Source organism: Ascidiella aspersa, chromosome 7 (genome assembly GCF_963924565.1).
Source record: "Ascidiella aspersa chromosome 7, kaAscAspe10.2, whole genome shotgun sequence".
Classification (NCBI taxonomy): domain Eukaryota; kingdom Metazoa; phylum Chordata; class Ascidiacea; order Phlebobranchia; family Ascidiidae; genus Ascidiella; species Ascidiella aspersa.
This window is the reverse complement of record NC_139453.1, coordinates 6,593,726-6,616,801: the sequence shown is the minus strand read 5'-3', so window position 1 is coordinate 6,616,801 and position 23,076 is coordinate 6,593,726. Positions and strand designations below refer to the sequence as shown.

General features: G+C 37.3%; 3 protein-coding genes across 3 annotated transcripts; 2 read left to right on the top strand and 1 right to left on the bottom strand.

The window, feature by feature from the left end:
• The first annotated feature begins 4,422 nt into the window (after positions 1 to 4,422).
• LOC146137459 ((3R)-3-hydroxyacyl-CoA dehydrogenase-like) lies at positions 4,423 to 5,308 on the top strand. Its single transcript, XM_083394265.1, has one exon. The coding sequence runs from the start codon at positions 4,513 to 4,515 to the stop codon at positions 5,176 to 5,178; it is 666 nt and encodes a 221-aa protein (XP_083250391.1). The 5' UTR covers positions 4,423 to 4,512; the 3' UTR covers positions 5,179 to 5,308.
• Positions 5,309 to 15,622: 10,314 nt separating this feature from the next.
• LOC146137458 ((3R)-3-hydroxyacyl-CoA dehydrogenase-like) lies at positions 15,623 to 16,687 on the top strand. Its single transcript, XM_083394173.1, has one exon. The coding sequence runs from the start codon at positions 15,623 to 15,625 to the stop codon at positions 16,394 to 16,396; it is 774 nt and encodes a 257-aa protein (XP_083250299.1). The 3' UTR covers positions 16,397 to 16,687.
• Positions 16,688 to 19,152: 2,465 nt separating this feature from the next.
• On the bottom strand, positions 19,153 to 20,184 carry LOC146137457 (uncharacterized). Its single transcript, XM_083394349.1, has one exon. The coding sequence runs from the start codon at positions 20,182 to 20,184 to the stop codon at positions 19,153 to 19,155; it is 1,032 nt and encodes a 343-aa protein (XP_083250475.1).
• Positions 20,185 to 23,076: the final 2,892 nt, after the last annotated feature.

The window sequence follows — 23,076 nt, the reverse complement described above, 5'->3', positions numbered from 1 at the left end:
GAAAGGCACTTATTTGGATTGTAGTTCTAAGTGTTTTCTTTTTTTGGTTAATAATGGCGCAAGTTGGTAGGTTAAAAGGTAAAGTGGTCATTGTTACTGGAGCCGCAGGGGGCATCGGGGAAGCTATTTGCGAACGCTTTCTAGCCGAAGGTGCTAAAGTCATGATGGTGGATTACAATCAAGAAAATCTTAAAGAAATCTATGAAAGGTTTATGCAAAGTTTAAAGACAAGGTAGCTATGACTCAATGCGATGTGTCTAAAGAAAAGTCGGCACCAGAAGCTTTCTCAACTGCACACTCTCACTTTGGACAGAAATGCAATGTTCTGGTCAACTGCGCAGGTATTTTTCAATTGAGCCCAATCGTAGAAACAACCCTGGCTTCATTCAACAGTTTTTTGGACGTTAACCTAATTGGCGCCTTCCTTTTTACTAGAGAATTCCTTAAGCAACTAGATCTCTATGAGAACAAGGGTACGACAGGAGCAAGTATCGTTAATATCAAGTGTCGCGGCTAAAACGGGATATCAAAATGCTTCGGCCTACGCTGCTTCTAAAGCTGGACTGGTCGCATTCACAAAGACGACGTGCATTGAGTTGGAAAGTGTTGTGTTTCTAACCTTTGTTTGCCTTGCAAGAATAGTAAACAGAGTCCAAGTAAGTAACTGGTTTAATTCGAATGGGGATAACACAAGAAGGGCACGAGCATTTATAGGCGAGTAGTCGCGTAATTTACATTGCGATACAATTAACGTACAACACAAGCAATGATTATAAAACACGTGACTAGAGCACGCGGCTCAGGGGCCGCGGGAAACCTCTCGCAGGAGAACCACGTGAACACTCCATGACAGAAAGTTTGGTGTTAGGTGCAATGCTGTCTTGCCAGGTCCAATTGATACCCCAATGTTGCCAAGTGCAGATAAGGTGATGCTTGAAGCCTTGAGGCAAATGGTTCCAATGGGACGAATGGGAAAACCAGTTGAAGTTGCTAATGCTTGTTTGTTCCTGGCAAGCGATAAAAGCTCTTACATCAATGGAGCGACATTGGAAGTGTCTGGTGCATACTCGGCTTGAAAGTTACGACGGTTAAGAAAGTTTACAAACAACTTGCTATATTTGATATATAACTACTACTTTGTTATATTCGCTAAAAACTATTTTGTATATTAATATGATCCTAACATTTAATGTTTAATGAAAATAAATGCAAAAACACGATGTTAAATATACATTGTATTCTTTCCGCGTTTTGTTTTTCCGGCTATAAAGCGAATTTGTTAGTAGTTTATATTAAAAAGTAGATTAGATATTTTGAGGGTCATATTTTGTTCTAAGCTGCTTGAACTGTCCTAAGGCAAGCTTTTTTAATCGCTTGGCTTTCTAACCTATGTTTGCGTATGAATGTGGTGTTTTACCTCAAACTATTTTTAGCTATTGGTTTTGAAGCGTAGAGGGGTTGTAGGGAGCTATAAGAAGGCTGCTGACCCTATAGACGAGGGCCGACGGCTGCCTAAGTCTCTTACAAGTTCTTAATCCGACTCCAAAGGAGCAGGCCGCTAGAATACCTGTCCTTAACTTCTTGTACTCTAAGCAAAGACAATCCACTCAGTAGATAGTTGCTCTTAGAGTATATTCACAAATCTCAGAAATACAGCGATAAACAGAGCGGTGATTCAAGCCGCTAATCAGTAAGACGTATAAAGTAGAATGAATTGTCAAATGCGGAAAGGCAATTCGCTAGGTGCGGCGGTCACACGTCAATGGACAATGGTCACGTGTATAGTGCCGTAAAAGTAGGCTAAATGCTACAGTTTTTCAAAATTTAAAGCGATGGGTGTGCCTATATATTAAGAAAGTTAACGGCAAGAAAATAAAGGTAAATATAGTAACTTTAATTACTTTGGGGAATATAGTGTAAAAGTATCACATGCTTGCTTAATTGATGTCCCTTTCTATTAAAAATAAGTTGTTCTCTCCCGGTCTTATTTATCTCTTCAGCCAACAGGCTGGTCCGACTTAGATAATTCGAGTTGTCTAGTATCCTATTCTACTCTAATTTGTGAATTGCTTGTGTTCTCTAATTGTAGGTTTAATCTACTTCCTGTTTGAAACAAAACGCCACTTTGTTCAGCGGCGTTTTCTGTTTCACAATCAGCGACACCCAGGTGGAATTTTCATTTTAAAATCTGTGTCAATCTTGGTGTACAATTTTTTTTATTTTTTTTTAGGAAAATGCAATTTTCTTGAAATTATTGTAAGTTGAATAAAAATAATATATTAAGTGGAGATTTTACTATAATTTCTAGTTTCAAAGATTTCGGTAGTTCCAGGTCTAATTTAAAATAGCTGGAAAAAATCTAGTTGTTCAAGTTTGGAAATGATAGAACCGACTTGAACTGCGGCCTCATGAATTGCACAACATTTTGGTCTGGCCCCAAAAACACTTTTAAGGAAAGGTTCGCTAAATGTTATCTCAAAAAATCCTGTACCAACAGCAATTGTTTTTCTTGTAAATTAGGTGAACACGGAATTTAGTCTTGACATCGCCGGTTGATTATTCTGTCGTTCATAAAAAAACTTATATACAGAGAAGTATCTAAGATATGTTCGTTAATAATTTTAAAATAAAGAATACATTATTGTTTTAATGTCATTCTAGCCACTAATCCTTGCCAATAAATAAACAAACTCCCTCAATTTGCAGCTTCACAGATGACTTGCAGCCTTAAAAGCAGCATACTTATCACAGAGATAAAATCTGTGCCAAAACACAACTAGTACAGGTTTGGAACAAAAGGTTTTCTAGTTTGCTTACGGCTCATTCTGCACCAAACTGATTGCGTTTGCTTCGGCGCCTTTAATTCGTTTTGCTCAACATAAATCGGCCAGTTAAAATGGTAAAGCTGCCGGCTCCCTTTTTCGTCACGCCTTGCCGCTTCATATAAGACACGAAAATACGGTCGTAATAATGGAGCCGGCCAATTTAGAAGATGCCATATAAAGTGGCCGATTGCGTTGAAAGTCGCCATTACAAAATCATTAAACCAAAATAAATATTCTGTGTAAACAAATAACAATTAAAGAATTCATTTTAAAATAAAATTCAACATGTGGGAAAAATCAATATTCAAGCGTAGTTCTAAACTATTTAAAACAGGTTCCTCTGGCAATATATATATATTGCCAGAGGACCCTGTTTTAAATATACTATGCCTGGTAGCAACAGCATATTTATTGTAGTTCTAAACTGTCGTTCAAAACTGTTTAAGCGGCCTGTGTATTTAAGCCAAAAAATCAAGATTTTAGTTACAATTTTAACTTTTTCAAAAAAATTACCGACCACTAGCCAACATGAGGCCTGCGGGCCTGGGATTGGAGCACCCTGATTTAGCCTATCATTTCCTTGACAGAATACACATTTTGTTGTACTAAAACTTTTTCGGTCAAAGATTCATGGCAACTTAATAGTCAAAACTGCAATGAGATGCAAGACCTTTGGACACGATAACTTACTCACAAAAATGTTCTGGTTTTGACGTAATACCGTTCACGACTTCGTGTGTTGACAGTTATTCAAATGATGCACGAACTGTCAAGTATAAGGCCATATGCACGAACTCACAAGCTCAAGGCCATATGCACGAAGCAACACTGCATTCAGCAGTTGAGGAATTTTCGCCTAATATGCACCAAAAAATAAGGATGGAAGTTGCAACAGTTACAGCAATCGAAGCAGCGTTATTATTAAGTATGACTAAAGTGTTTTCAATTTATGAAATCTAGTTACAAATTACATCACTCGCAAAGTAGGATTCCTATCTGCTTAGAAAACATGATTTCTGTTTAGCACTTCTTGGGAACTTTGTTGCAAGAAGAGTCAAATATCACAGGAACAAATAAACCTGTCCATAAAATATTTAGCAGTTTAGTCTAAAACGAATTACGATAAGGTGAGTTACATTAAAATTCTATAAAATGATGGATAGAATTTTAATGCCAGAATAAAATAGCAACGTCACCTTTTGCAATGGTCGGACTCTCTCTCCAAGCTTTTATTGAAGATAGTGCATTTTCAACTTAAATCACTCGTCCATGATGGTCAAGGGCATCAGCAAGTTTTTCTCTTTTTAGGCTGTGGTTTTAAAACTACACAGCTTTTCGGCAATACGATGATTTTGGCTTTTAGGATTTTAAGGGCAGGTTTAAATGTGAGTTATTTTGTACAATTCATTTACTTATGGTTTGTACAATTCATTTACTTATGATCAACTTATGGTCAACAAGGTCTCAGCACTTAGTGGTTGATATTAGCTGTATTACAACTGTAGCAACGTATTATAGAGAAATGGAAAGGCATTTTTTCGATTGTATTTTTTTAAGTGTTTTTTATTTTAGGTTTAAAATGGCGCAAATTGGTAAGTTAGACGGTAAAGTGGCCATTGTGACTGGAGCCGCAGGGGTCATCGGGGAAGCTATTTGCGAACGCTTTCTGAACGAAGGTTCCAAAGTAATGATGGTGGATTGCAACCAGGAAACTCTCAAAGATAGCTACGAGAAGCTGAATGCTAAATATCAAGGCAAAGTGGCGATGGCGCAATGCAATGTAATTGAAGAGAATTCTGTGTCAGATGCCTTGTCAATGACAAACTCTCATTTCGGAGTGAATTGCAACGTTTTAGTTAACTGCGCTGGTATTGATCGTATGTCCCCGATCGTCGAAACGACCACGGCTCAGTTTAACCAAATAATGAACGTCAACCTGAATGGCGTCTTCAATTTTACGAAGGCGTTTCTCCGGCGACTTAAGCTTGCTGAGAACAAGTCCGTAGCAGGAGCAAGTATCGTTAACATCGCCAGCATAGCGGCAAAGGTGGGATTTGAAAATGGCGCGGCTTACACTTCTAGTAAAGCCGGGGTTGTTGCATTTACAAAGACGACGTGCATTGAAGTGGGTAAATACGGTGTAAGGTGCAATTCTGTCTCTCCTGGTTTAATTGACACACCACTCCTACGTAAAGCTGACGAATCCCGACTGAAATTCTTGAAGGAAATGGTTCCAATGAGGCGCTTTGGAAAGCCAGTTGAAGTTGCTAATGCTTGTTTGTTCCTGGCAAGCGATGAAAGCTCTTACATTAATGGAGCGACACTTGAAATAACTGGTGGTTTCATGGCTTAAATATTTCAAATGGGAAGGATTGTTTTCTGGCTGATCGTCCGTTTATTGGTACAAACCTTGTGTATATGTGTTGACATACAACTAACAACCAAGTAATACAATAATTCACCTATAGTCCCCAACACCTATAGCCCATTTTGAATGTCACAATTGTAGTGCACGTTTATTTAACATACTCACAAGTTTTGAATAAATGCAACCAATTGTTTAAATACACTCATGAGTTACGTTATCTCACTCCTCTGTGTGGTCTCAAATATAAGATTATAACATAGATTCTATAATATAGAGCAGGGTGGGTAAGCGTGTTTAGTCGTAACCAAATTTTAACCGCTGAATATTTGTTACAATTTGTATTCTTAAAGAATTTGCGATATACCAACTGTAACTATTGTTCAGCAGGGGTACACGTATAGGCATTTTTGACAATTGAAAATGGGTCTAACTTTACATTTTAAATTGATCTTCTAGACAATTAAGTAGAATTTGTCAATAGGCACGCGACACAAACTGAATGTCGCGACACGCGACATAAACTGAATGTCACGCGACAAGTGTATGACGTCACAGAAGCACAGCGAGAATAATTTGATGTGAGAAAACGTTGGCCAGTACCGTTTTAAGGTGTAACCGCCACAAAAACTACAATAAATTCGAATAGTTAAGAAAAAAGTTTTAAATTTTATGTTGCTGTTGACACCAAAGATATACTACTGTAAATGTTTTTTTTAGATTTTAGTTAGAAATATTAAGCGTTACTTCAAATAGGCCAGGTGTAGCCAACTTATGTTTGATTATGTTTGACGACTGGTTCGGTAAAAAACTCACAAAAATACTTAAAAAAACATTATGAGCGTTAATTGCATTTCCAGTCAGCGATGGAGGTTAATTTGTTGCGTCAAAATACGCTTTATTAGGATTGTCCAGACAACATTGATCAATATAATGTTCCGCTTGTGTGCGACAGCTATACAGTGACGTTACACATATTCGACGCGATCGACGAGGTGAAATGTGGTGATCGACCGGTCGATCGTGATAAACGTGTTGACCACCCCTGAAAAAGGCATTTCAAGGTTGTTTTTTGCTAACAAAAATCTTATAATATAAAACGTCTTGTCATCGATTAAATGCTGTTCGTAAATGAATACCATTTATGTATTGCTTAAAGCACATAAAGCACTTATTTATTTCACAATGATCTGCTCTAATCTAAGTGATATTTGATATATCACTATTATTTTATTGAGCTCGCTAAAAACCATTCTGTATAATAATACTACCCCAACAGTTTACGTGCAACGAAAAAAAATGAATAATGCGATATTAATTCTATACATTGTATTCTTTTTGCCAATGTCTTCCAAACTCATCAAATAGAAACTAAATTTGAAAAAAAAATTAGAGAGAAGATTTTCGAGTGTAGCAATCTAGTCTTTGTGTCACTGCGGGTGCAAGGTTTGGGCTTGCGCGCAGCAACAATGAATGGTTAGGTGTCAAGGGTTCATCATTTCAAAAATCAAACGTTATGGGAACAAGGGTCCTAGAATTGATGAACGCCTCTACTTCGACAAGAAATGTCAGTAGAACCTCGTCAGTCAGTGTTTGGGAGTTTGGGAGGAAAGTCGCTAGGTGTTTTCCTTAGTTATAGTCGCCATTTTTGTAAACAAGCTAATTTGAAATAACAAGTTCGAATTAAGTTATTTACAAAACGACAATTTACACAAATGTGCGATTGTCGCAACATCCAAGTCAAGTAATTTGGATCAAAAAAATATTGTAAAATTAAGTGGGTAAACTTATCATTACCTGAGCGATATTTCAATTTGTAAACAACAACAACGTAGCATAGAGAGCATACTGTTTTACGAACAGCATTTGGGACAAACTATTTATAGTTTAAAAACAAAATCTTTATTGTCCAGGTCAAATATTGTGTGAAATACTTAAGTAAAATCGAGTCATTTCAAAACAACATTTAAGTTAACTCTCATTGATTTAAGTCATTACAACACTGACATATACCACGACTGAAGGAGATAAACGCACAATTCAGAAAAAGCCATATTTAAGGTCGTATGATAACCCTACGGTACATTGGTCGGTAGTTTGAAATACAATTAAAAGCTAAGAAAGGATGACAATTGTGCATAGATTTCTCTGACATATATATATTGGCTTCAAAAGTATTTATTTGTATTCACACCCTTCGTGCCAGTTAACAATACCTATGTTAGCTCACAGAAATGTACTAAAACCTCTTCACGAACTAGTAAACTTATATAAAAGCCCACACAAACGTTGGTATAACTTTGAACTTTCACCATCCGAAAATAGCTTTTGCGCTAATATAAAAACGTCCTAACAAACGGTCAAAGTGCAATACATGGTTCGATTTCCTCAACAAATTAAGTTCAAACAGCGTCATGGTTGATTTTCAGCTTATTAATGGCTTGCGGCAGTTTCGTTGAACGGATGTCACGCGCTCCATGGCTCCATGTGCAGTGTGCACTTTAAATATGGTAAATTAACTACATCATTGCAACCGGTGCCGTGCAAAAGATACACATCGTTACAAATATGTGGCAAGCATACAAAACAGTTAGTGAGACTAAATATCAGGCCTGCCTATGATATAAGGCTACTGTTGCCAATTTTAGCATTGTAGTGTTTTTGAGAAGTATGAGGAACCCTTGAACATTTTGAATGCTAAACTGGACAGTAAAAAGCGTTTCGTATACGTTAAGTGATTAACGCATACGAATGTTTGTAAATTAGAATCATCTACTTCGGAAGCCATACTTTCTACAGATAACCACCTTGCATTTGCCACAAACCATTTCAGCCCACCTATTCTGGTTGGCTTTAAAATCTACTTAGCGTTTTAGATGGGAATATATGGAAAATTATTAATTGGTGGACAACTCATAATGTAACGTCACCTCTTATTACTCCGAGCTACCCTTTAAGTCAACGTATCAGGTTAGTACAGTGGTTCTCAACCGGGGTGCCGCGGCACCCTAAGGTGCCATTTCTAATGCTCAAGGGTGCCGCGAAGTATTTGAGAAGTTTTAAGAATCTGATTTTTGCTCAACTCTTACAACTTTTTGTGTAAGATTAGAGTGGAATAAATCCAATTTTAACTTCCTACGTTGTGTAGAGTTTATGTGTGCTGCTCCAGTTCCATTTATTGCCGTTTATCGTGACATTTTAGTGAATTACCTAGGGAAAATATTGTAGGGGTGCTGCAATCTATTTATTATTTCTCAGGGGTGCCGCAAGCCATAAAAGGTTGAGAACCACCAGGTTATAAAGTGGAGAAAACTAATTTGCAGTTTTACAGACTTAAGTCAAGAGAAAATGAAAACGAACAAGCTTGATAACCAACTAGCCTGTGGTGAGGTTCGAACTATTTTCGGTTAGTTTATAAGGCTTGCCGTGTACTGTGATATGTAAGCCGTTATGGTGGATCAAAACATAACCTCAGAATAGCTGGGTCACAGAATCTGTTTATATTTTCGAACAGGTTGTGACATAGCCTCAATGGTCAAATTTGAAAATGCTTGCTCAAACTAACACGGTAGACCTGAAAGCACTTCGTGGCCCTCAGATTAAAAACCACTCCACTAGTTAATGTGGGGTAGCGTACTGCAAGGGTTCTTGTCGATATGTGATATACTGCACTACTGCAAATCGATTTTAAATTCCTCATAAATCATTTTCTAAAACAAAACAACAGCTTCAAGTCCAGCAGCAACCCGACGTTACAATGCAAGGGCAATGGCAGTTACATAACTTACTAACAAAACGTTCATGTTTTTGTTTAATGTCGTTCACGACTTTGTTTTGACGACAATTTTTTAAATGCACAATGACGCCGTACGAACTGTTAAGTCAAAGGCCAGATGAAAAAAGCAATGCAGCATGCAGCAGTTGAGGAATTTTAGCCTAATATGCACTAAAAAGGATGGAAATTGCAACAGTTATAGCAATAGAAACAGCGTTGTCATTAAGTATGACTAACGTGGTTTTAATTTATGAAATCTAGTTACAAACTACATCCCTCGCGAAGTAGAATTCCTATCTGCTTAGAAAACACGATTTCCGCGCTTCTTGGAAACTTTGTTGCAAGAAGAGTCAAATATCACAGGAACAAATAAACCTGGGCATCAAATATTTATCAGTTTAGTCTAAAACACAATACGATCGATAACGTGAGTTGCATTAAAATTCTATAAAAAACGGCAACTTTGTAAAAAACATAGAACTCCAGCCGAAATTAACCGTTCTGTAAGTAGCCGTAAAATCATGTATCTTTGAAAACACTTAAGTTAAATCACTCGTCCATGACAATCATGGGCATCAGCAAGTTTGCTCTGTGGTTTTGAAACTATATACAAGGTCAACAAAACCAGTTACTATGCAAATGCTTTTCGGCAATACGATTTTGGATTTCAGGATTCAAAGGGCAGGTTTTAAAAACGTAGCAAGTTATTTTGTACAATTCATTTAGCCCAGTGTTTCCCAACCTTTTTTACACTAGTGCCCCCTTGGGCTCAATATTATTTCATATCGCCCCCCTCATCTTACTTTACAGTAAAGTATTATAATAATCGTTGTCTAACATCATATTGTCTTCACTTTCGTTTCGATAAGCTGTCAGTCTTATTTTAGGTTGTCTAACATACATTCACTATGGGAATTTATATATACATTATTTCACCAGGTTATGTCATTTCCAGGAAAATTTGAACTTTCTGTACCAAGAATTTAAATCAGGGGTCGGTAACCTTTTCTAGTCGCCAAACAAACTCAGATGGTTCTCCGTTGACCGCATTTTTTCATCCATACTACTAATGAAAAGTGTATAAAGCTACTTTGAGGAAACGCGTTGACCTTAATAGATGGTGTAGTGTTTGTTAATGTTTTTAAGTGCGGGCGCACCTGGCGAGCGAAGCGAGCGCGATTTTTTGGGGTATACCGGCATTTCTTTCAAATTTCCTGCTAGTTTTTATTATTACATTGCCAAAAAATGTTAAAATATATGTGTAATATTTTTAATCCGTTTTCCGTTTTTCCGTGACGCACTTGGTAGCCTTCCACGGCGCAACGGTGAAGAAGCGCTGATCTAGTCCAGAAACAGCTTTTAAATGTGTAAACAAACTGGACGTAAAAAGATCATTCGCACGAAGCGCGAAAATTTTTCGACCGTACTAAACGCAAAATCGTCAAAAAGTATTTGAAATGAACTCATGTCTATAGTTGTCAAAGGGTCGCGGCTGGCCGAATCCGGCGGCGACCCCTGCTTTAAATAGACAAACATTTTGCTGCGTATAAAACGGTGAAACGCAACAACATCGAACAACTTAACATAAGAAAGCCAATTATACGTATCAATGGTCGGGAAACTACTACAAGTTCGCAATCCGGAAGTTGCCTACAAATGCTGTTTTTTTTACTATTTTTATATGAACCTTTTACAAAATTTTGCAATCAGTACTTTCATGTAACGCCCCCTTATGTGCGTTCAGCGCCCCCCAAATTTGAAAATGAAACAGAACGCCCCCTTCTAAGTCGCCGACGCCCACAAGGGGGCGGTACCGCCCACGTTGGGAACCTCTGATTTAGCCTATACTTATGCTCAACGAGGGTCTCAGCACTTCATGTTAGCTGTATTACAACTGCAACAACATATTATATAGAAATGGAAAGGCACTTATTTATTGTAGTTTTTTCAAGTGTTTTGTGATTCAGGTTTAGAATGTCGCAAGGTAGTAGGTTAAATGGTAGAGTGGCCATTGTCACTGGAGCGGCAAGGGGCATTGGGGAAGCTATTTGCGAACGCTTTCTGGCCGAAGGTTGCAAAGCCATGATGGTGGATTGCAATTTGGAAAATCTCAAAAAAATCTATGCACGGTTTTCATGAAAAGTTTAAAAGCAACGTTGGGATGATTCAATGTGATGTAGCTAAAGAGGATTCGGCATCAGTAGCTTTCTCAACTGCACACTCTCAGTTTGGACAGAAATGCAATGTTCTGATCAACTGCGATGGTCCTTGACAGAGTAAACATTTTGTTGTGATGAAACTTTTTCAGTCAGAAGATTTATGGCAACTTAACAGTCGTTCACGTTTTGACGTAATGTTTTTCACGACTTCGTTTGACGACAATTATTCAAATGCACAATGACGCCACACGAACTGATCAGTATTCGTGCAGATGCAAAAAGCAACGCTGTATTCAGCAGTTTAGAAAATTTAGCCTAATGTACACTAAAAAGGCTATATCAGTTGCAACAGTTGCAAACAGTTACAGCAATAGGGACAGCGTTTTTGAAGGATGACTAAAGTTTTGATAATTTATGAAATCTAGTTGCAAATTCCTTCACTCGTTAAGTGGAATTCTTACCTAGTCAGAAAACACGATTTCTTTCAAGCCCTTCTCCTTTGTTGCACGAAGATTCAAATATCCCAGTAACAGTTAAGCCCGGGCATAAAATATTTTTATAGTCTAGTCGAGAAATCAATACGATAAAATGAATCGCATTAATTCCATAAACAGCGGCAAGGTTGTAAACATTACGTAACAATTTACAGTTCTGGAAATACCCGTAAAATGATATATCTTTAAAAACACTTAAATATATATCAATTTACTGCGCCTAAAGCAAAAACGCCATAATGTACCATTGTACAATTTTCAGTTTTTTCAAGTGTTTAGTGTTTCAGGCTTTAATAATGGCGAAAGTTGGGAGGTTAAACGGTAAAGTGGCCATTGTTACTGGAGCTGCAGGGGGCATGGGGGAAGCTATTTGCGAACGCTTTCTGGCCGAAGGTTCCAAAGTCATGATGGTGGATTGCAATTTGGAAAATCTCAAAAAAATCTATGCACGGTTTTATGAAAAGTTTAAAAGCAACGTTGGGATGATTCAATGTGATGTAGCTAAAGAGGATTCGGCATCAGAAGCTTTCTCAACTGCACACTCTCAGTTTGGACAGAAATGCAATGTTCTGGTCAACTGCGCTGGTATTTGTCATGTGAGCCCAATCGTAGAAACAACCCTGGCTTCATTCAATAATATTTTGGGCGTTAACTTAATAGGCCCCTTCCTTTTAACAAGAGAATTTCTTAAGCAGCTTGATCTTTATGAGAACAAGGATTCAACAGGAGCAAGTATCGTTAACATCTCAAGTGTAGCGGCTAGAACGGAATATTCAAGTGTTTCTGCCTACGCTGCTTCGAAAGCTGGATTGATCGCATTCACAAAGACGGCGTGCATTGAAGTTGGAAAATACGGTGTTAGGTGCAATGCGGTTATGCCGGGGGTAATTGATACTCCAATGCTGTTAATTAGAGATAAGGTGTTGCGTGAAGCTTGGAGGGAAAATATTACGATGGGGCGCTTTGGAAAGCCAGTTGAAGTTGCTAATACTTGTTTGTTCCTGGCAAGTGATGAAAGCTCTTACATCAATGGAGCGACATTGGAAGTGGCTGGTGGATGCTAGACTTAAGAATTACAACGGTTAAGGAAGTTTTACAAACAAGTTCCTATATTAATCTATCACCATTATTTTACTATACTCGCTTGTCTGATTGTTGGCCGCGTGGAAAATGTGAACCAGTTATCTCGTTAGTACCAATAAACATGTATGCTGTTACCCCTGTTTCGGCGATCAAGTAACTTTGTTTCGGCGGTCATGTAACAAGTTAAATTGATGTAATATACTTGCTTGTATTATTCGCTATACGAATGACAAATATAAAAAAATTACAGGTTTAAAAGTATATAGCTAAGTATGCTATAACTATACTGTATATATGTTAATATATAGGCCTATTAAAATCGTTGAGATACGATATAAAAGTATTGTATCACAACGGTTTAGATAGGATAATTATTGTAATAACACCCAAGATCATTAAGGTTATTGAACCGACTTGTACGTGTCCAACCAAGGTAACGATTGTAAATAGAATGATATTTTTCAAAAAACTGCATCTAATTTAAATGGTATGTTTGGGGTCTTACGACAATAAATGCAAAAATACAATGGTAAATTTGCATTGCATTCTTTGCACGTTTAGTATTTTTCGGGGGGGTTTTACTTCAAATTTCTTTAGCTTAAATCAAAATGTAGATTAGTTTTTTTTTGGGGGGGGTCATATTTTGTTCTAAGCTGCTTGAACTGTCCTGAGGCCAGCTTTTTTAATCGCTTAACTGTCTAACATATTTCCGCGTCTGAATGTGTTTGTTTTCTCAAACTCTATTGAGCGATAGGTGTGCCTATCTATTGGGATCGTTAGTAATTGGCAAGGCAGAGAGACGAAACCATTGGTAGTAAGGACTTAACAGTGTTTCTTAACTTTTTTCGATGGTATAGCAGCAAAGCTTTGGCTACCAAGTTCTCTACAGTGAAGTTTTCATACAAGTGGGTGTGCCTATCTATTGGGATCGTTAGTAATTGGCAAGGCAGAGAGGAATTCATGTCCATTTGTAATATTGTTTTCCAGCGGTAGTGTTTGTTGCATATCTACACTATCGACAAATTACAAAGGTGTTATCGTCTTGCGCAAAAAATGTGTTAGCTATAGAATTTGACTGAAAGGGCATTAACCCACAGCATTGTCGGCAAACTGTGGGCCACGGAAATGTGGGTTTTTGAGCAAGTTTAGTGGGCCATGGGCTGTTTTCTAATATTTCTGTTTTTTCATGTAGTTATGGGACGCGTGATAGCAGTACATTTACTGTACTGTATTTTTAAAATGGTCTGGCTATAGTGTGTGTTTTTTTTTCCTTTTGTGTCAGTGTTGTATCATAGGGCAACCTTGCTACGCACCACGCAAAAACCTATAGGCCTACTTTATTAAATCGTTCAAACCCAAATACAATATGCATACTATGGCATGTTTCGCTGTGTTACTTATAGTCGTAAATTTTTATTAAATGAGACTATAACTTTTCGTACTAAACGCAGATTTTTTACGATTAAAGTGTTTTATATCGTAACTTTGTAACGTCATTTGTTTCACGTAGTAGGCCTTCAAATTTCTTGAAAAAACATTATGGGCCGCAACAAAAAAATTTGCCGACCACTGGCCTAAATACAGTCACAGAGAAAGCCTAAAAATGTACTTTTCAGAAGCTCTATAAATTGTGCCGATAAGTTGTTTTGAAGTGACAAAAATAGTAAATCCAATTCGTCGTATTTTCTTTTTTGTGTTGATATTAAAAAGACCCTCAAACAGACCTATCACTTGGCAAATAATATACGCCTGCTGCTATCTGGATCCGAACTTGATAAGCGACAGGCTACCGGTTTATTTAATAGCGTAACCCGAAGAATGTTTTAAAAAATACACAATTTGACCATCTGTTTGTTGGTCCCTTATATTTCGTTGATCAAACATCAAACCATTAATGGTACACGGTATATTAATTCAACAGTGCTTCACTGTCCACGAACAATGCTGTTACAGGCCATATGTGGCCAGCGGGCCTGGGTTTGGACCACCCTGATTTAGCCCGTCATTTCCTTGCAAAGTACACATTTTGTTGTGATGAAACTTTTTCAGTCAGAAGATTTATGGCAACTTAACAGTCGTCCACGTTTTGACGTAATGTCTTTCACGACTTCGTTTGACGACAATTATTCAAATGCACAATGACGCCACACGAACTGATAAGTATTCGTGCAGATGCAAAAAGCAACGCAGTATTCAGCAGTTTAGGAAATTTAGCCTAATATACACTAAAAAGGCTATATCAGTTGCAACAGTTACAGCAATAGGAACAGCGTTTTTGAAGAATGATTAAAGTTTTGATAATTTATGAAATCTAGTTGCAAACTCCTTCACTCGTTAAGTGGAATTCTTACCTAGTCAGAAAACACGATTTATTTTGAGCCCTTCTCCTTTGTTGCACGAAGATTCAAATATCCAAGTAACAGTTAAACCCGGGCATAAATATTTTTATAGTCTAGAAACAAATACGATAAAATGCGTCGCATTAATTCCATAAACAGCGGCAAGGTTGTAAGCATTACATAACAATTCCAGGCAAAATTCACAGTTCTGGAAATACCCGTAAAATGATATATCTTTGAAAACACTTAAATATATATCAATGAACTGCGCCTAGCAAAAACGTCATAACGTCACCATTTTGCAATGGTCGGATTCTCTTTTGAAATACAAATTATTCTAAACTTAAATCACTCATACATAACAGATAAAGGCATCAGCAAGTTTTGCTCTGTGTTTGGCTGTGGTTTTGCCTTAGGCGATATAACCAGTTTTTCTGCGATGGTTTTGAGGCAATGCGATTTTAGTTAATGCTTGATGGGATTCGTATTACAACTGCAGCAGCATGTTATATAGACTTAATGGAAAGACACTTATTCAGATTGTCATTCTTTTTTACGTGTTTTGTGTTTCAGGCTGTAATAATGTCGCAAGTTGGTAGGTTAAACGGTAAAGTGGCCGTTGTTACTGGAGCCGCAGGGGGCATCGGGGAAGCTATTTGCGAACGCTTTTTAGCCGAAGGTTCCAAAGTTATGATGGTGGATTGCAATAAAGATAATCTTAAAGAAATCTATGAAAGGTTTTATGCAAAGTTTAAAGACAATGTAGCTATGATTCAATGCAATGTATCTAAAGAAAGTTCGGCATCAGAAGCTTTCTCAAGTGCACACTCTCAGTTTGGACAGAAATGCAATATTCTGGTCAACTGCGCTGGTATTTTTCAATTGTGCCCAATCGTAGAAACAACCCTGGCTTCATTCAACAGTTTTTTGGACGTTAATCTAATTGGCGCCTTCCTTTTTACGAGAGAATTTCTTAAGCAACTTGACCTTTGTGAGAACAAGGATTTAACAGGTGCAAGTATCGTTAACATCTCAAGTTTGGCGGCTAAAATCGGATATCAAAATGCTTCGGCCTACGCTGCTTCTAAAGCTGGACTGATCGCGTTTACAAAGACGACGTGCATTGAGGTTGGAAAGTTTGGTGTAAGGTGCAATGCTGTCCTGCCAGGTCCAATTGATACCCCAATGTTGCCAAGTGCAAATAAGGTGCTACTTGACGCCTTGAGGAAAATGGTTCCAATGGGACGAATGGGAAAACCAGTTGAAGTTGCTAATGCTTGTTTGTTTCTGGCAAGCGATGAAAGCTCTTACATCAATGGAGCGACATTGGAAGTGGCTGGTGGATACTCGGCTTGAAAGTTACGACGGCTAAGAAAGCTTTACAAACACATTCCTATCTTGATACATCACCATTATTTTAATAAACTCGCACAACTATTCTCTATATTAATATCGTTAATGTGCAACGAAAATAATGTTATATCTACATTGTGTTCTTTCCGCGTAAGTGTTTCTGGTTTTACTGCAAAATTGTTTAGTTTTTAAATAAAAAGCATAATAATCAGATATTTTAAAGGCAATATTTAGTTTTATGCTGTCCTACGGCAATCCTTTTAATTGCCTATCTCGCTTATACATTTACGTAATACTGATACTATGACATATAGGAACATAGTTCAGATGGCAAGGCAAAAAGTATAAACGCAATACTATTGTTAGTGACATTCGGGATAGTATAGAATCCTTCGATGTTTACCTCAATTCCTGCCTGTTTGCAAAACTATTGTTTTCTCCAGGTAATTTTGTTTATCTCTTCAGACTAAGGTGGACATACTTCGAAAAGTCGATAGTTCTAGTTGACAAATTCGACAAATTAGAACGATTTATACTTGTTCTAATTTTAATCTATATAGTCTATGAATTGTTTTCTGTACTTCATGTTTGGACAAAAAACGCCACTTTTTTAAGCGGCGTTTTGAGTATTAACATTAAAAGGGCAGTAACGTGTTTGTTTAATTCTGATGTAAATAAATTACTGTCGCCTTTATTGTACATGTTCGCCTTGTCTGATTAAATTTGAATCAGGTAATTTCTAGTTGTAACTCATCAGATCTACAGGAAATTAGTGCATTTCTAAAAAAAAAGGACTACGACAATAAGGGCATCCAAAGGCAGAAACGTTTGACTTATAAACTTTGAGGTCGCGACAATCCACTAATTTAGACCTTTAGTTAAACTTCCAGCGTAGATAAATTAAAAATATTCGTTGAAAATTCACAAAAGATAACAAAATATGTAAGATAGGATTACTATCACTTGACCCACCTGAACCTAAACGCTAACCCGAATCCTAACCCTAATAATGTGCGTTCAGCGGTTCCCAAAACTGGGGTCCGCGGACCAACTGGGGTCCGTACAACAGTTTCAGAGGGTCCGCAGAGAGAATAATCTTTAAGTTTTCAACATTGGGCTTTAGGGAAACATTATCTGTCATCATTATTAGTCTTTATTTATGCTTTATTATTCGATAATATAGCGTGTTTGTTGATGTCTCTTGTGACATCATTAAGCATCTATTATGGCTTATGCTGTACTACTACCTGCTATTAGCGAATCGTTCGCATTCATTAGATAGTTGTTACTTTAGAAAGTGGACTAAATGAAACATGGGTCAACTGACCCTTGATTTTTATAGGGCCGCAAAAAATTAAAATAATTGCTAAGGGTCCGCCAGGCAAAATTCTTTGAAAAGTTTGGGAACCGCTGTTCTAAACGTTCAAAACTAAACTATACCAGCACTTCAATGGCTTCTAAATACACTTTCAAAGAAAAGTAGGCCGTATTTGCACAAATAACATATAAAACTTGTACTTTGCAGGTTGAATACCCCAATTAACCACAAAGTGATTGCTCAATGTTATTTTTGGGGGGCATAATGGTTGGTGGTTGTAGTAAGACGTAGTATGAATATCAAAGCCCATACCGACGTAGGTATAGCATTTTGAAGATTGAGCAAAATGAATAAAGACTATCGATGAAACTAACTTCTGTATGGACTTTAATATTGTTACTACGTTTTATTGTTTTCATTGCAATTCATTACGATTTCATCATTCCGTTTTTGGAAAACAACAACTCCAGACAGGGTGAGTGGCGACTGTGTTCATCAGCGGTACTTTTAAAAGCAAAGGTGAGCGGCGTTTATAACAAGTTCCTGCTTAACACTGAGCGAAGCATTCAGAAGTATTGTTGCTTACTTTTATAAAACCGTAGATTACTTTTCTAAATCGCTCTAACTCTAGTTTTAATCAACTACTTTAGACAAACATATATTAGCAGATCCTGACAGGGTGTGTGGCGGTTTTATCCATTAACGTTATCTACTCAGTAAGCGGCGGAATTCATTACATTATATTTTGCGCATTATACAACGCATTTTATAATGTGGTGTCCACAAGCCGACAAGATATCATTGTAACATTATTGTATGCGTAAATCGTTTGATTACAATTTACACTCTGTTGACGCCTACCTCTGTATAACCCTGTATTCAGTCACATGCAGTTGAATCATTCACGGTATTGTACTCAGCCACTAATACCAGGAAGTTGCCGCCATTGTAGTGAGTAAGACAAAGGCAAAGGTGCTTCGAAGCAGTCAGCATCGGATCTTGTTTAGTATATTAGATATGGTTCGGTGCTCTCGCACAAATAATAAACAAGGTTGTGGTCCGATTTAGTAAATTGTTGACATACAGGTACCACTTTTGAATTGTTAATGTGAATCTCAAGGAGATCGACTGAAAAAATTAGACTGGTATTAACTTATTGCTTAGGGGTAAAAGAAATAGAAATGGTAAAATAAAAAGACTAAAATAAATAGAAAGGTATTAATAAGAATATCAAAGCCCATACAGAAGCAGGTATCATTTTGAACGTTTCGAATAACTCTTTATTCATTTTCAACATAGAGAGAAGTCACTGATGGTAAGTGTATATATAGTGCTAAGACAGACATCAGAAAGAAGGAAACGTGGATAGATACATAATCTAAACCGGGTGTGCGGCGATTAGAAGGTAGGTCGCCGATAGCAGATAAGGCAATCCACGTGATCAGATGTTGAAAAGATAGAGTGGTATAGAAGCTTGGTCTGCGTTAATTTCCGGGTTGTGCCGTGTTATTTCTACGGTTTCCTTAATCAAAAGACGACGCCAACACCGACTTGTCGCAAGAATCTTGGGGTTTTTAAAATCGATTTTGTGACCAGAATTTTGATGCAAATGTCTTGCCACGTCTGTGTCCTGCGTGGACCGTGATGAAGGGTCGTGATTGTCCATACGCACTTGTAGGTTACGCTTGGTTTGTCCAATATAAGTCGATCCGCACGAACATTGCACTTTGTATATAACTCCTGAACGACGTAACACATGCTGGTGGTCCTTGTGTATAAAAAACGAACTGATAGGTGTGGTTTCGTGGCTGAAAATAAATTTGACTTTATTTTCGGTGTTGCGCGCTACGAAGGTAGTAAGTTCTTTGCATATATTCATCGATGTTTTTCCAATAAACGGGAGCTTCATTGTGATGGTATACAACGTTTTGTTTTCTTCATGTTCAACCGTTTTGTTTTGCACGTCCTTGTGTTTTTGGTCAAGAAACCTGTAAATGGCAGTATCAATAAACTGCTTGGGGTAACCATTCATCATCAACATTTTAGAAATGTTGCGGAATTCGTGGTGCATTCCCATGTAAGTGCTACAAATTCTGTAAGCCCGGTGTAATAGGCTATTTATCAGGTTGCGCTTGTATTTAAATGGAACAAAACTTGACCATCTTGTTAGGAGGCCTGTATGGGTAGGCTTGCGATGTACGTGAGTGCTGTGTCCATAAGGCATTTTCTTAACCAGTACATCCAGAAAGGGCAGATTATTTTCCTTTTCCCACTCACAGGTAAACTGGATATTTGGATGGATGCCATTTAGAGTGCAGAGAAAAGCCTCAATTTCATCACTGTTGTAGAATACGGCAAAAATGTCATCTACATAGCGGCATAAAAGATGGGGTTGTGCTGGGTTTTCCGCGGTTTGATCAATTAACCAGTTCATGAAAACATCAGCAAGCAGAGGGGCGATCGGGGAACCCATTGCGACGCCGTCGATCTGTGTGTAAAATTTAAATTAATAAAGAGTTATTCGAAACGTTCAAAATGATACCTGCTTCTGTATGGGCTTTGATATTCTTATTACGTCTTACTACAACCTCCAACCATTATGCTCCAAAGAAAGGTATTAACTTAAAACGCCACTTTTTTAAGCGGCGAACTTCCAGCGTAGATAAATTAAAAATATTCGTTGAAAATTCACAAAAGAAAAAAAAAATATGTAAGATACGATTACTAACACTTGACCCACCTGAACCTAAACGCTAACCCGAATCCTAACCCTAATAATGTGCGTTAATTTAATAATTGTCGGAACGCTTTGATGCTTTCAATGCACTAATTGTCATAGACCTTTTTGCTTAAAACTGCACTAATTTCTGACGGGTTGGATGTGTAATTCAAATCTTGCCAATTTGGCGATTGGAGAAGAGGCTGGGTATTCTCTAAAGGTGGAAACATAATTAATTGGCACGATCGATTTAAGCGAATTTAAAGGCTTATTGAAGACAAACACGCCAGGCGCCAATTTTTTTTTTGTCTTTTACATTTATACAAAGCTAATTGAGTTCAGTTTTTTGACTGCTGGTTGATTTATTTTCTTTATGCACAATATATAGCTAATAAAAAATAACAAACCCAATAACGTTCGTCATTGTATAGATTTTTTCAAAATCATACAAAATCATATTTCTCGCATTTTATCACAGTGGTCAACCATAACAGAACACAACTACCACAGGTCCACAGCTTATAATCGAGTGTGGAACGAAAGGTTTTCTCGTGTTATTGCTGACGGCTCATTCTGCACCAAACTAATTGCATTTGCTTCGGCGCCTTTAATTCGTTGTGCTCAACATATTAGCCAGTTTAAATGACCCCTCCCAAAGCAACCTAGGTTTCTAAACCAGCGGTTCCCAAAACTGGGGTCCGTACAACAGTTTCAGAGGGTCCGCAGAGGGAATAATCTTTAAGTTTTCAACATTGGGCTTTAGGGAAACATTATCTGTCATCATTATTAGTCTTTATTTATGCTTTATTATTCGATAATATAGCGTGTTTGTTGATGTCTCTTGTGACATCATTAAGCATCTATTATGGCTTATGCTGTACTACTACCTGCTATTAGCGAATCGTTCGCATTCATTAGATAGTTGTTACTTTAGAAAGTGGACTAAATGAAACATGGGTCAACTGACCCTTGAATTTTTATAAGGCCGCAAAAAATTAAAATAATTGCCAAGGGTCCGCCAGGCAAAATTCTTTGAAAAGTTTGGGAACCGCTGTTCTAAACGTTCAAAACTAAACTATACCAGCACTTCAATGGCTTATAAATACACTTTCAAAGAAAAGTAGGCCGTATTTGCACAAATAACATATAAAACGTGTACTTTGCAGGTTGAATACCCCAATTAACCACAAAGTGATTGACACAAAGTGACTCAATGTTATTTTTGGGGGGCATAATGGTTGGTGGTTGTAGTAAGACGTAGTATGAATATCAAAGCCCATACAGACGTAGGTATATGGCATTTTGAACAATGTTGATAATGAATAAAGAGTATTCGAAACGGTCAAACTGGCTTATGTATAGGCTTTGCTGTTTTTACTACGTTTTATTGTTTTCATTGTAATTCATTACGATTTAATCATTCCGTTTTGGGAAAACAACAACTCCAGACAGAGTGAGTGGCGACTGTGTTCATTAGCGGTACTTTTAAAAGCAAAGGTGAGCGGCGTTTAAAACAAATTCCTGCCTAACACTGAGCGAAGCATTCAGAAGTATTGTTGCTTACTTTTATAAAACTCAGTAAAATAGTGTCACCCTGTCGACAAGATATCATTCTAACATTATAATATGCGTAAATCGTTTGATTACGATTTACACTCTGTTGACGCCTGTCTCTGTATAACCCTGTATCCAGTCACAAGCAGTTGAATCATTCACGGTATTGTACTCAGCCACTAATACCAGGAAGTTGCCGCCATTGTAGTGAGTAAGACAAAGGCTAAGGTGTTTCGAAGCAGTCAGCATCGGATCTTGTTTAGTATATTAGATATGGTTCGGTGCTCTGGCACAAATAATAAACAAGGTGTGGTTCCATATAGTTAATTTGTAGACTATATAGGTATCACTTAATGCGAATCTCGAAGATCTACTGAACGAACTAGAAAGGTATTACCTTATTGATTTGCGGTGAAATAAATAGAAATGGTAAACTAAAAAGACTGAAAGAACTAGAAAGGTATTTACTTATTGCTTTGTCGTATATTTGCGTTGGCCGGGGCGACTTTTCAAAGTCAAAGTTAAAACATTGAAAACAATTAGCTAGATTTATTATAATTGTGTAACTAAATTGGCTTATCGTTATTTACGGTTTTCGTAGCGGATTAAATTTAAGTGGCAACTTGAACAGTCTTTTCATAAGTATAATACAGTTTGAACCTGCAGATTGGGGACTGCAATATTATTTGTTTTATTCAGTACTCAGCTTTTAGGCTGGAGGTTCTGGCGATGCAAAAATGCTCAAGTGAAAGGCGCTTAGTTTGGCTTGTTATGTGAGTGGCGTTGAGCTTAAAACGCTGCAATTCTAAAGCTGTAGAAAACACCTGCAAATACCTGTGTTTAGGTCGGCGGTTAAGTACACATAAAAGTGTTTAATTGTAAAATTGTTCTTCCGGCAATAATTTTTTTTAATATTGAAAAACTATTGCCTGAAAAGTAACTTTCCTTTCATTTAAATAAAATGTAAATTGCTGTAGGTTTTGTTGTCAGTTAGATCAGATTATCAGAGAAGATGTTTTTTTGTAATTTTCTTGTATTGTTTGTTCTGTTAATTCCTTCTGCTAAACATTCCATATTTCTAAATTTCAGAAT